This window comes from Pogona vitticeps, chromosome 15, assembly GCF_051106095.1.
Source record: "Pogona vitticeps strain Pit_001003342236 chromosome 15, PviZW2.1, whole genome shotgun sequence".
NCBI classification, from domain to species: domain Eukaryota; kingdom Metazoa; phylum Chordata; class Lepidosauria; order Squamata; family Agamidae; genus Pogona; species Pogona vitticeps.
Genome location: NC_135797.1, coordinates 10,161,073 through 10,174,691, shown reverse-complemented (window position 1 = coordinate 10,174,691; position 13,619 = coordinate 10,161,073). Strand labels below are relative to the sequence as shown.

Sequence of the window (13,619 nt, the reverse complement as noted above, 5' to 3'; positions counted from 1 at the left end):
GAAAACGAAAAGCCGGAATCCTTAACACGCCGAAATCATTACTCGCTGGAGGTCCTACGTGCAGTTACCGGCTGAAATCCTTTTGCACAGTAGGTTTGCTGAATCAATGGGACTTTTTAGAAGAGTTGACGCATCAAACCCCCCGATTCAATGGGCCTACTCTAGATGCCGCTTACTACGCTAAACACTGGGATTTCAGCCCATACGCCGTTACTCTCTCCTCTGTCATTCTTCTCCTCCCTCCTGCCCGGGTGCCCCTTCACACCCACCCACTCACCTTCTGCTTGACTTTGGTACAGTTGGGTAGCGTGTCTTTGCAGCGATTGTGGATGGTTACATTGCAAGCTGGAAAGAGAAAAGCAGAGGAGGCATGAGAAAGGAAGTGAGCTAACTGGATGACCAAATTCATTCCACTACTCCTGCATGCTGGAAAACCAGGCTCCATCTCAACGGGCCCTTTCAGCCAAGGATCCACCGACAGGATTTTAAGCAACAGCTGGATAAAGCTTCTGCTAAGCTGGGCCTAAAAACTGCTACTGTGGGGTAGACGTCGCTGGCCATGGAGAAAGTCCATTGGGCTCCATCGTCATCCCGTTCTAACAGTTAGGGAGTTTTCCCCTGATAGTACGCCTAAATCTGGTTTCCTGTAGCTTGAACCCCTTATTGCGTGTCCTGCACCCTGGGACGACTGAGAACAGATCCTGCCCTTCCTCTGCAGGACAGCCTTTCAAGTACAGTGGTGCCTCGCATAACGAGTGCACCGTTTAACGAAGAATCTGCATACTGATGCGGATTTCCCCATCGCTAATGCGAGGGCATCCTTGCATTGCGATGGGGGAACAGCTGTTCGGCGGTTCCAAAATGGCCGCCGGACACCCAAAATGGCCAGCAGAACACTAAAAATGGCCGCCGGGACACCCAAAATGGCCACCGGAACACTAAAAATGGCCGCTGGGACACCCAAAATGGCCACCAGGATACCCAAAATGGCCACCGGAACACTAAAAATGGCCACCGGGACACCCAAAATGGCCACCGGGACACCCAAAATGGCCGCCGCAACATGGGGAAACATTGGAGACTGGTGAGTTTTGGGCCCATTTGGAATGCATTAAACAAAGTTTAATGCGTTCCAGTGGGTTTCCCCGTCCCACTTAACGATGTTTCCCCATAGCGAAGGTTAATCCGGAACGGATTAACCTCGCTATGCGGGGCACCACTGTATCTGAAAAATGCTATCATGACTGATGACAAGTGGGCCCTAGATCTAATCAAGCCTGAATGTGGGGGTTTGCCTTTAGAGGCAAAAACGGTAAAATCAAGGATGTTGTACTTTATGAACATCATGAGAAGGCAACAGTCATTGGGAAAAAAACAACAACGCTCCTGGAAAAAAGTTGAGGGTGGCAGGAAAAGAGGAAAGTGGAATGTGAGATAGATTGACTCTTTAAAGGAAGGCACAGCTTTGAATTTACATCAGCTAAACTGGGCTCTTGAGGATAGGACATTTTGAAGGTCATTCATTCCTAGGGTCCCCATAAGTCACAGGGAATTGGACAGCATGGAACCACAACGACGACGACACAGAGGCACCCCACTTTGATGGAACTTAGTGCAACACACCCAGGCTTGTTTCGTCCCCCTGCTGCCTGCAATCCAAAGGACACTGCAGATTTTGGAAACACTACAGGATCTGTTCGTTACTGTATTTTTCTGTGTATAAGACTATACTTTTGTCTAAAATCTTTACACTAAAAATTGTGGGTGACACACGGAAGTAAGCTGAGGAGAGAACAAAAGCAAGTGGAGGGGAAAGCAGGGATCAAAGCGATCCTGCAGCACTTTGATCCCTTTCCTCCTACACTTGCTAATCCCCACTTAGATTTCTTAATTTTGGGTTAGAAAATCGGGGGGGCGTCTTATACATGGGGGCGTCTTATACACTGAAAAATACGATAACTTCACGGGGAGATCCATGTCCATTGCGCGCACTCTTCTCACTCAGACCACCGGGACCGGTAAGGCAGGTGCCTCTCCTTTATCTTCCCGTTTCCTACCTGGGTGTCACGGCTGGTTTTAAAACAAGATCAAGGAGCCCTATGGACTTGGTGAAGATACCCCCAAAAGGAAGCTGGAGGTCTGCAGAACAAACAAGCTGGGGCAGAGCCCTCCAAGTGCTGGCAAGGTCCATTCCAATGGGCCTTGGCTAGGGAGACAGTGCTTTGCCGCCTAGCCAACACCCACAGGGCAACATGACATGTGGCGCAGCTCCTATGCTTCACATTCTTGCTCCCATAGGCCATCTGGACTTCACTAGAGGACTTTAAACGCTCGTTCCAGCACCACCAGCTGCCAGGGCTGCGGGGTCTGTCCCTTGAGGGGGGCTCATTCCCAGCGCGCTGGCACAGACTAGACAGGCAACAGAAAAGAGTGGCAACCACATCAAGTCCACCCTTTCTTGTATTATTGCTGGTGAAGACAAGTTAACCCTACGGGCTCCTGAAACCAATTTTAAGCTTGTAGTTTACAGAGATTTGCCCGTCAAACTTAAAACAATTTCAGTCCCTTCTGAATCACATTGGTTCCCAGCCATGGCCTTCCGGGTTTGCCCACTAACACAGAACTCTGACACTGGAGCGACTCCATCCAAAGAGTGTCTCGCAATGGCCACTGCGGCGGACCCACATTTCCATCTCCCCATCAAGGTCTAGTGAAACAAAACTTGTCATTGCTTTGTTTTTTTTTCTGCCCCTGCAAGCACCAAGTGGCCATGAAGCAGAAATTCCTCGGTCCCTTAATCTTCAGTTCTAAACGTTTTTGGTCACAGATTTTAAACTCCTTTTGAAACGTCGGGTTCCTCGAGAAAAAAACAAACAAATCCAACCAATCCAATTTCATAGACATTTCCTACTGGTTTCCCTTTGCAGCTACTGGGCAACAAAACAGGATAGTCAGGGAAAGAACAGCAAGGAAGCAGGAGATATCAGAAAGTCTGTGAATTTGAAGTCCATGTTTTGAGCAACCTCTTGGGGTCCAGCTGGCTTGCAGAAGGTTATTATTGTTGTTATGTGCCATCAAGTTGCCCCCGATTTATGGTGACCCCATGAATGAAGGATCTCCAGAATGTCCTGTCTTCAACAGCTTTTGGAAGCTCACGCCTGTAGATTCCTTTTAGGGAGTCAGACCATCTCCTATTGGATCTTCCTCTTTTCCTGCTGCCTTCCACCTTTCCCAGCATTATTGTCTTTTCTAGAGAATCCTGTCTTCTCATGACGTGCCCAAAGTAGGAGAGCCTCACCTTCAACATTTTGGCCTCCAGAAATAGTTCAGACTTGATTTGATCTAGGGCCCACTGGTTTGTCTTTTGCAGTGGTCCCCAACCTTGGGGCCTCCAGATGCTCTTGGACTACAACTCCCAGAAGCCTTCACCACCACCTCTGCTGGCCAGGATTTCTGGGAGCTGAAGTCCAAGAACATCTGGAGGCCCAAGGTTGGGGACCACTGGGGCCTCCCTTCTCCCTGTGAAGTTATCGTATTTTTCAGTGTATAAGACGCCCCCCGATTTTATAATCTCTCATCCAGCACCACATTTCAAACAAATCTTTTCCCGTCAGCTTTCTTAGCTGTCGAACCTTTCACACCCAACCATGGCAACATGAAATACAAGAGGTGTGGATGATCTTGTTCTGCGTCTCCAAGTGACACACATCCTTACACTTGACAATATTTTCTAATTTCCTCCCTGCTGCCCTTCAGAGTCCTTCCACAGAAGGAGGAAACAGGAAGCCGTTTCTGGGTATTCTTATACTTTGGAAATTCTGAAGGCAGATGATGATGGTCCAGGAAATTAAGACACTTTCTGAGCAACTTAGGTAAGATGACAATCTAAAATTGTCTATTTTTTCCCCCATTTTAGGACGGAAAGTCAGAAAAGTTCTGGTGGGATTTCTCCAGTCCATCTTCTCCATCGGACCAGCTAATAAAAAGGCCACCAACGTATCTCAAATAGAGGAGAGGTTTGGGGGGCAATTTATATGCTTTTCTCCCCGGACTCCTCCACTCACACAGCCTGGTTATGTTGGGTGAAATCCAGCCAAGTTCATCAGCCTAGTGAGTCATGGAACATCCAAGAACACATGGGTGGGAGGACGTGATGTGAACGGGAAGTGATTTTTTTTGATGGCAAGGAAAGTCATTTCTCAACTCGATCTGTATCTGGAGGTGGTGGAGCAGGAATAACCAGTGACATTTTAATATGTGGGTTTTTAAGGAGGCTTTCACTGCAGCCAACTGCAGTGACATCTAGAAGGGAAGTAGACTTAAGATGGAGGTTTTGGAACCAAAAAAAATACAGGGAATCAAGCCCTTCTCTCTCTCTCTCTCTCTCTCCCTCGTTCTGAAACCACCTCGTTATTGTCCCCCCCCCCAAGCCTGACGAGTCTGCTTCTTATGAATACTCTGTGGGCGGGGAAAGGAATTTAATGTGTATCCTCATTAACGGTGTCACTCAAATTCAAAAAGCCTGGTTGGTGTATGCTAACGATGCCGCTCATTAAGTCTTCATTAATAACAAATGAGCAGCCCTCTCCCGACACAGACCCCCACAAACACACAAATGAAGATCAGAAACAGGGGAAAACGTCGACCCCTTCGAAAGGGCCTTCCGTTGCCTCTTCTTTCAGCAGAGCTGTCAAAAAGACGTCTTTTAAAAGTTTAGCTATAGAACAGTTTTAGTCATTTTTTTAAAAAAGTGGTCAAGATTCTACCATAGGCATTGCCAACTGAAATCCTATTGCATCGTTCTTTCTATGCAATGGTAACGATTCCATTAGCAGAGGTAAATTGGCAGTGATTTTTAAAAAATTCCCTTGGGGGACTCAGGGCAGCCTCCAATTTTGCCATATTGTGTATGAGTCCTTTGCACTCTGAAATTGCCTTTAATCAGCAGAAATTTGCTGCTGCTGTCGTCATCTCTGTTGCTTTCAGCTTAATAGGGCTCACATTTGATCAAGGACATGCTGGATGAATCCTGGTACCAGCCTGGGGAGAGAGGGGAACCATCCAATCCCATTAGAGATACAGTGATGTCTTGCTAGACAGTTACCCCGCATGATAGTTTTTTCACTAGACATTGACTTTTTGCGATCGCTATAGCGATTCGCAAAACAGTGATTCCTATGGGGGAATTTCGCTGGACAACGTTTGGTCCCTGCTTCGCAAACCCATTTTCGCTAGACGACAATTTTGACAGCTCCCTCCACGCTCGCAAAATGGGTGTTTTCGGGACCTAAGCTTCACAAGACAGCGATTTAAACAGCTGATCGGCGGTTCGCAAAGCGGCTTTCCTATGGCCGATCTTCGCTAGACAACGATGATTCTTCCCCATTGGAACGCATTAAGCAGGTTTCAATGCATTCCAATGGGGAAATGCTTTTCGCTAGACAATGATTTCGCTAAACAGCGATTTCAGTGGAACGGATTATCATCGTCTAGCGAGGCACCACTGTACCATAAAAGAAGAGTATGGTCGCCACTCTTTATTATTATACTCTAACACAGTGGTGATTTTCAGAAAGGCTTGATAAAATCAGGTGTGGAAGTGGCTTTCCCTCTTTGGCAGGAGATCTGTTACACCACCGGTTGAATATCTGTGAAATCAGTCACGCAACCAGTTGCAGGACAGACATGCCACAGCTTGCACGGCCCACCTGTGGTCTCCCTCAACATGATTCTGGCGTAAAAGGCTAAATTAAACAGAGGCTTTCAAAAGAGAGGAAAGAAAAGCTTCTTCTGAAATGGCGTTGTTTCGTTCCCTTTTTGTTTCCCTATTGGAACTTCTCTTATAATCTCCCAGGACCGTCCCCTCCTTCCTTCCCAGCAACGTATACCTCCAAGTTTTGGGCACTGAAGCGATCCTGGGAGTAAAGTCGGGCAGTATGTCAAAGCAACAGCTGGCAACATGGTCTCCTTGCCCTTGATGCAGGATTACAGAGAGCGGTCACTGGCTTTTTTTAATACAGGCACATCCTTATGAAAAAAACAGAAGGTGGCTGGCCCACATTTGCTATCCAAGGCTCTTCTTAAAGCTTTCTAAGAAAGCTTCAGGAGCGCATTCCGAGTTTATCCAGCGCTTAAGGGTGGAAAGATTTGTGCGCAGCTGGAAATAACAGCATGGCGACCAGGAATTTCACAGGAGTCAACATATCCTCAGCACTGTCGCAGCGTCGCAGGCAGAGGCTCAACAGGTCATGACCAGATTGATGGGAAAGCTCCCCACTCAGCTCTTCCGAGAGGAAGGTTTGCCGGTGCTACATTGCTTAGAACCATCGATAAAGATGTATATCTGTTTGTTTTTAAGTCACCCGAAAGACCAAAGAGCAAAGATGCTAGAGGAGCTTATTCAGACACAAAAGTCCTGACAACAAACTTATTAAGAAAACTTACTCCTTCTCCTTTTCTTGTTAGTAGCTAGAGAAATCAAGACCACGCCATTCTGAGTAAGGCACAGATTGCCTGTGCTCGCAAATGCTCTCTCTCTCTCTTAACTTGCTTACACACTCCTGCATTTCAAGGGTCTTTGAGTCCAGTCCTTTGCCAGTGCAGGAAATCCAGTTAAAACATCCCGGACAGGTGCCTCTGCTTAAAAGTCTCCAGAAAAGGAAAGTCCACCCTAGTCCCTGAGACAGTCAGTTCCACGGTCAAGCGGTTCTCCCAGATAAACACCACAAATATTGTACTGCATTGCTTCTCCCCGATATTCTCCCCATCCCTTAACAGAGCCACTTCGGAAACTGCATAGGTAACACAGATTCTTTACACGGCTAATGGGGTCATCCACTGCCTGGAGTAATTCACACTCCCGTTGCAACTGATCACAAAGGAGATTACAGCTAAACATGAGAAACACCTTCCTAACTATTATAGATAAAACACAATAAAAGTAAAGTCTGAGTTTCGGCCCGAATTAACTCAATTAGTGGCAGTTGTGACGGCCATGGGAATCTGAAACTCTGAATGAACACAGAGAGAGTTCAGTTACTATAATTATAACTGTATGCCATCAAGTTGATTCTGACTTACGGTGACCCATTCTAGGTATCTAGCCAGATACTTAAACCTCTGAATTATCCAAGCAGTTTAATTACTAGAGATAGATAGATAGATAGATAGATAGATAGATAGATAGATAGATAGATAGATAGATAGATAGATAGATAGATAGATAGATAGATAGATAGATAGATAGATAGATAGACAGACAGACAGACAGACAGACAGACAGACAGACAGACAGACAGACAGACAGACAGACAGACAGATAGATAGATAAGGAAGGAGTCGATAGATAGATAGATAGATAGATAGATAGATAGATAGACAGACAGACAGACAGACAGACAGACAGACAGACAGACAGACAGATAGATAGATAGATAGATAGATAGATAGATAGATAGATAGATAGATAGATAGATAGATAGATAGATAGATAGATAGATAGATAGATAAGGAAGGAGTCGATAGATAGATAGATAGATAGATAGATAGATAGATAGATAGATAGATAGATAGATAGATAGATAGATAGATAGATAGATAGATAGATAGATAGATAGATAGATAGATAGATAGATAGATAGATAGATAGATAGATAGATAAGGAAGGAGTCGATAGATAGATAGATAGATAGATAGATAGATAGATAGATAGATAGATAGATAGATAGATAGATAGATAGATAGATAGATAGATAGATAGATAGATAGATAGATAGATAGATAGAACGTCTCTCTCTCTGTATGTATATATATGCACACACACACACACACACACACACACATACATACATACACACACACGTGCTATATATACAATATACATCTGTATATACACACTGTATTAAATGCATCTGTCAAGGTGAAACACCATAGAAGAAGCTTGTGCAAAAATAAATCTTTAAATATGGGCAAATCTCCCTTTCCTCTTTCTCTCCCGGCCAATTATGTTACTCCAAATAAAGCCATAGCAGAACGGTGCTTGACACATAACATTGCCTGAATTGATTCACATTGGGCTACTTATTTCTACTTCCTTCTCACAAACATGCAGCATTTTAATTCGCTTTTGAACCTGTGATCCTACAAGATTTAAAGCTCTGACGTTCCAGGATTATTACTGTTTTTCAGTTTTAGCCTTGGCAGGCCCAACGTCTGCCTGTTATCGACAGAGCCGAAACAGCTGTATAGGTCTGATTGTGTATTATCCGGCCCTTGCATTTAGAAGAGGTCATCATAACCACGGTTGAATCTAGGATCAGGAAAAGGGGCACTTTGAAGATAACAGCAGAATACAATTGTGCAATTCAGCCAGACAATGCCTTTCTACAGCCGGCAGCGCAGTTTGTTTGTTTGCTGGCCGAAAACACAAACCCGCCCTCCGAGACCCAAGATCAAAGCAGGGGAAACCAGCAGTCCTGGATTATGCTGCAGTCGAACTGAAAAATAAAATATGAACCCTGCAGAGAGAGTAGGAGCAGAGGCAAAGCATGGAGTAACCCGGGAGAGCATGCGACCTGCATCTAGAATGAGGTGAGCAAATACGCTGGTCTCCAAATATCGTTGGATTGCCAATGTCCGTCAGAAAGGCCACAGTTTCCCATGGTGGAGAGCTTGAAATTAATACATAACTTCGTTAACTATGAATCATTACTTTTGGAAGAAACTGACTTTACATTTTGACAGGCAGGTAAAGACTAAGATTAATACAGTGGGGTCTTGACTTACGAACGGCTCGACATACGAACGTTTCGACTTACGAACCGCTCTCATAGGAATATATGGACTCGACTTACGAACTTAGATTCGAGTTATGAACTCTTTTTTTTCCTTTTTTTTTTAAAGCTAAGTCATCTTAGGTTAAAAGGAAAAAAGAAAAAAAATATCCCCCGTCTAGTGGCAGAAGGCGGAATAGCAGCTTCCTATTAGTTTCTATGGACGAAAAGAGCAGATACGGATTAAATGATTTTCAATGCATTCCTATGGGAAATGCAGATTCGACTTAAGAACTTTTCGACCTGAGAACTGCCTTCCAATACGGATTAAGTTCGTAAGTCGAGACCCCACTGTATTACTTTTTGTGTTTTAACTAGTTACGTTTTCTATTTACTCTCAAATTTTACTTTTTAATGCATTTTTTAGAGATATCTGACACAAACATTTCAAGTATGATGTCGTAGCTTTATAATCCTAAAGTTCTGTTTTCGTTTTACAAGAAACTGCAACAGAAACCAATAAAAAGTAATAAAAGCACCAAACAACAGAGTTACTTTTTCAACCGTGCAACAACTATGGATAATACATCAATTCTCAAACATCAGAATAATAAAAAAATGAGAATAAGTTACTTTTTAAAAGCAATATTCTTAGCTGTGCCTTGGTAAGCAAGAAAGTAAGGTCTCGCAGGCTGAAGAATCAACATAGGAAGCCTATGAAGCAGAAGCTGCTGTATTTTAGGAACAGATGAAACTGTTTTAGGGACCGGCTACACTGACGAAAAAGCAATCCTTTGGCCATCTCATGAGAAGAGAAGACTCCCTGGAAAAGACGCTGATGTTGGGAAAGTGTGAAGGCAGGAGGAGAAGGGGGACGACAGAGGACGGGATGGTTGGACAGGGTCATCAAAGAGACCAAGATGAATTTGACCCAACTCCAGGAAGCAGTGGGAGACTGCATGCTCTGGTCCGTGGGGTCACGAAGAGTCGGACACGACTAAACGACTAAACAACAACAAATCTTGAGACTACCAGTGCATGGAACAGCATGGTGAGGGACCTGGTGTCAAGGCAAGTATGGAGCTGGGCAATCCGCCTTAGGTGGAAATAGGCAGAGCGGACAACAGACTCTGTCTAAAGCTCCATTGACAGCACAGAAGCCAGGGTTACACCTAAGATGTTAACCTCATCATTAGCAGAGACAGCAGCGCGCGCCCCCCAAGAGAGGGAGGCCCCCAAACTGCCAACAGTAGGGCCCCCCACCCACAGGACTTCCGTCTTGTCTGGGTTCAGCCTCAGTCTTTCGTCCTTCAAGGAACTGGATGGCATCCACTGCTGAAGGGTGGAAGGAGAGAGAGTTGAGTGTCATCCACATATTGGTGACACGAAGCGCCCAAATTCCTGATGACGTCCCTCAGCGGCCTCTTATAGATGTCAAACAGCAATGGGGAGGTGATCGACCTCTGTGGGACTCCGCAATGGGGGGTCCAAAAGTCGGACAACATTATCTCCCTGAGCTGCGCTCTCTGGGGACGGTCCTCTAGGAAGGACTGGAGCCAGGACAAAGCCAGGCCACCGATTCCCAACCCAGAGGAGCCTCTGCAGGAGGAGACAATGATCGACAAGATCAAAGGCCACCGAGTGGCTGAGGAGGACCAGCACAAACATTTTGCCCCGTGGGTCTCCCTCAAAAAGTCATCTTGTAGTGTGACCCTCTCTGTGCCATGACGTGGCCTGAACCAAGACTGGAATGGATCAAGGCCTTCCATTTCTGCTTTTAAAAAAAAAATCACAAACAAACCCACAACTCCCTGCCAAAATAAGGACAAACAATACCATGATACAACAGGGCTTGATATCATATCATCCATCACACCACCAAGCTCCTTGTCTTTTATATTTTTTATGCTTTTAACTGCAATTTTATTGTACAGAGGTGCCCCGCTAGACGCTTATCCCGCGTGACGACGAAATTGCTTGATGATGACTTTTCCTATGGGGGATTTTTGTTTAATGACGATTACGTCCATGCTTCGCAAACTGATTGTCCACAAGACGATTTAAAACAGCTGATTGGTGGTTCGCAAAATGGCTTCCTGCTGTCTTCCGGACCGATTTTCACAAGAAAGCAATCGCAAAATGGTTGCCCTATGGAGGATCATCGTAGGATGATCAGGTATTTCCACCATTGGAATGCATTAACCAGTTTTCAATGCATTCCAATGTGTTTTTTTTCACATGACGATGATTTTGCTGTACAGCGATTTTAATGGAATGGATTATCATCGTCATGCGGAGCACCAATGTGCTATATTTTTGCCCTACCTGCACTTTCTATCTGATGTGTGCCCCCATATATATTGATATTGTACTGTATTATTTTTGTCATTGTGTTGCTTGTCTATTTGTTGTAAACCACCCAGAGTGGCCATGGCTGCCAGGTGGGCGGTAAATAAACAAACAAATCAACAAATAAATGGGTGAATGAATGAATGAATGAACGAACGAACGAACAAACAAACAAACAAACGAACAAACAAACAAACAAACAAACAAATAAACAAATAAATAAATAAATAAATAAATAAGCTGGTAAATAAACAAATCAACCAACCACACTTCCACATTTGTTGTGTATTCCCTTTTTAAAAAATCAATTTAAAACACTCACAACCTGATTAAATTACTTTTTTTCCTAGTTAAAACTAGTATAACCGCGCTCTTACATGGAACCAACGTCGTACAGCACTTAGCCGTTCCTCCAGCTGGTATGCACTCTCTGGGCTCACAACCCAGGAAGACCTTTTCCAACCACCCATTTAATTAGCATTTAAATTAAACCGCAGGCAGACCTTACGTTTCTAAAACCCATTTCCTCTGGTTCCTACCCAGTGTGATCATCCAGCCAAACTGGGCTACCAACTTTAATACTTCTGATTTTTACCGCTTCTCCAGCTGTCGCATCTCTAACGCTGTTGGCCACAAGCAAACAAAAGAATTAAAAACCTTTGTCAATAGAGATTCTCTCTCTCTCTCTCTCTCTCTCTCACACACACACACACACACACACTTTATGAAGTTTTTTGATGCAGCTGATTATTAACAAAACAGCAACTTTTAAGGACCTGCAGAAGTTCCCCCCACAGGCTATAAATTCAGAGCCCACCCCAAGTCTCCGGGAGGAGGAGGAGGAGGAGGAGGGAGGAAGAAAACACCAAATGGCCGTTTGTTCACAGGACCATCTGCTTGGTCAGAACCTCCTGCCAAGTGCCGCAGCCCAGATGGAGCCCACGTGGAACCGGCAGTCCCCTCGGGAAGAGGAGGAGAAACTGGCACATGGGGTTTGGTCCTTTTTCCCATCGGAGGATGTTTTCTCCTCCTGCCTAAATCTTGACGGGCGAGAACGGCCAGTGGCTTCTTTCTCTTGAAAGACGGGTGCTCCGCACACCCAACATACCTCTTCACATCTTCATACCGTGTTTCCCCAAAAATAAGACAGGGTCTTATATTAATTTTTGCTCCAAAAAAAAAAAAAGCATTAGGACTTATTTTCAGGGGAAGTTTCATTTTACAGTCCTGTCCTCTTCTTCTGGTGGCTGCACAGTGGTGGAGGTCGGGGTTTCACTTAACTGGGGCTTATTTTTGGGGGGTTAGGGATTATATAATGAGCATCCTGAAAAAAAATCATACTAGGGCTTATTTTCAAGTTAGGTCTTATTTTGGGGGGAAACAGCGTAGTTACATTGGCAGTGATGATGGCAAGTGTTAAATCAAGGAAGAGAGAAAGCAAGGGTGTAACTCCGGGATCAGCTAATCCGCCCCTCACTCTCTCTGTCTATCTTGAGCTCGTAGTCACCTGCATGTCCATCAACCTGCCGTTGCTCAATTTCCCCCCTAAATGGTGAATCTGAGAGAGTCATCTTCAAAAACAAAGAGTGGATTATTATCATAACAGGCTATGGGACTTGTATGTTCAAGAGAAAACCATGTCCAGCTTTCCCTCTGGGAAAGAATGAAACACTTTATGATGATCCATGTGATCTAATTCTCTACTTGCCTTATTTGGGGGTGGGGGTAGAGACACACCTTCCAATGGGAAGGAGGAGAGGTGATAAGCATCAGTGAATCACAGAACCACAGAACTGTAGAGGCAGAAGAGACCAAAAGGTACAGTCGTGCTGTGCTTAACGATTGCCTCTCTTAACGAGGAAATCGCTGTATGATTAGGTTTTTGCGATCGCAGAACGATGGTTTAAATGGGGTTTTTTCGTTTAACAATGATCAGTTCCCTGCTTCAGCCTTGAACGTTTTTCAATGCATTTCAATGGGTCATCCATTGACTTTACATTACAGGCATGGCTCTGCATTTTCACTACAATATCAAATTTATCCTCTTGTTTCACTTAAAGGAACAAATCCTGACAAACCTTGACGCTACCGGATAAGAGACTCTGTATAACTTGTTATCTTGGGCTCCAAGGTTTGTTTTCCTCTAACAGACTGCTCTTGGAAGCTTCACTTTCCAAATCTGACTCCAAGCTTTTGAAGAGGCAAATTGCCATATCAAGCCTTTGGAATTGGCCCCCACGCTAACACGCCAATTTGAACCCATGGGTTTGGGTTCTATGTTCTTTAGCCACTGAAGACATGATTCCTCCACTTTCTCTGTGGCAGCCCCTCAAATATTTGAAGATAGCTGTCACATCACCTCTCAATCTATTCCACTCCAGGCTAAACATACCCAGCCTCCTCAAACATTTCTAGACCCTATCATCTTTGCTGCCCTCTTCTTGATATATTTCAATTTGCTGATATAGTGGTGCCTCGCTAGATGATGATAATCCGTTC

General features: G+C 44.6%; 1 protein-coding gene across 6 annotated transcripts in view; it reads right to left on the bottom strand.

Moving 5' to 3' along the window:
* ARHGEF2 (Rho/Rac guanine nucleotide exchange factor 2) overlaps positions 1-13,619 on the bottom strand; it is a 173,648-nt gene that overhangs the window by 31,815 nt on the left and 128,214 nt on the right. For all 6 annotated transcript variants that reach the window (XM_072984079.2, XM_072984078.2, XM_072984081.2 and 3 more), the window contains one exon: positions 278-345. In XM_072984079.2, the coding sequence (XP_072840180.2) occupies positions 278-345 (68 nt within the window). The remainder of the gene's footprint in view (positions 1-277; positions 346-13,619) is intronic.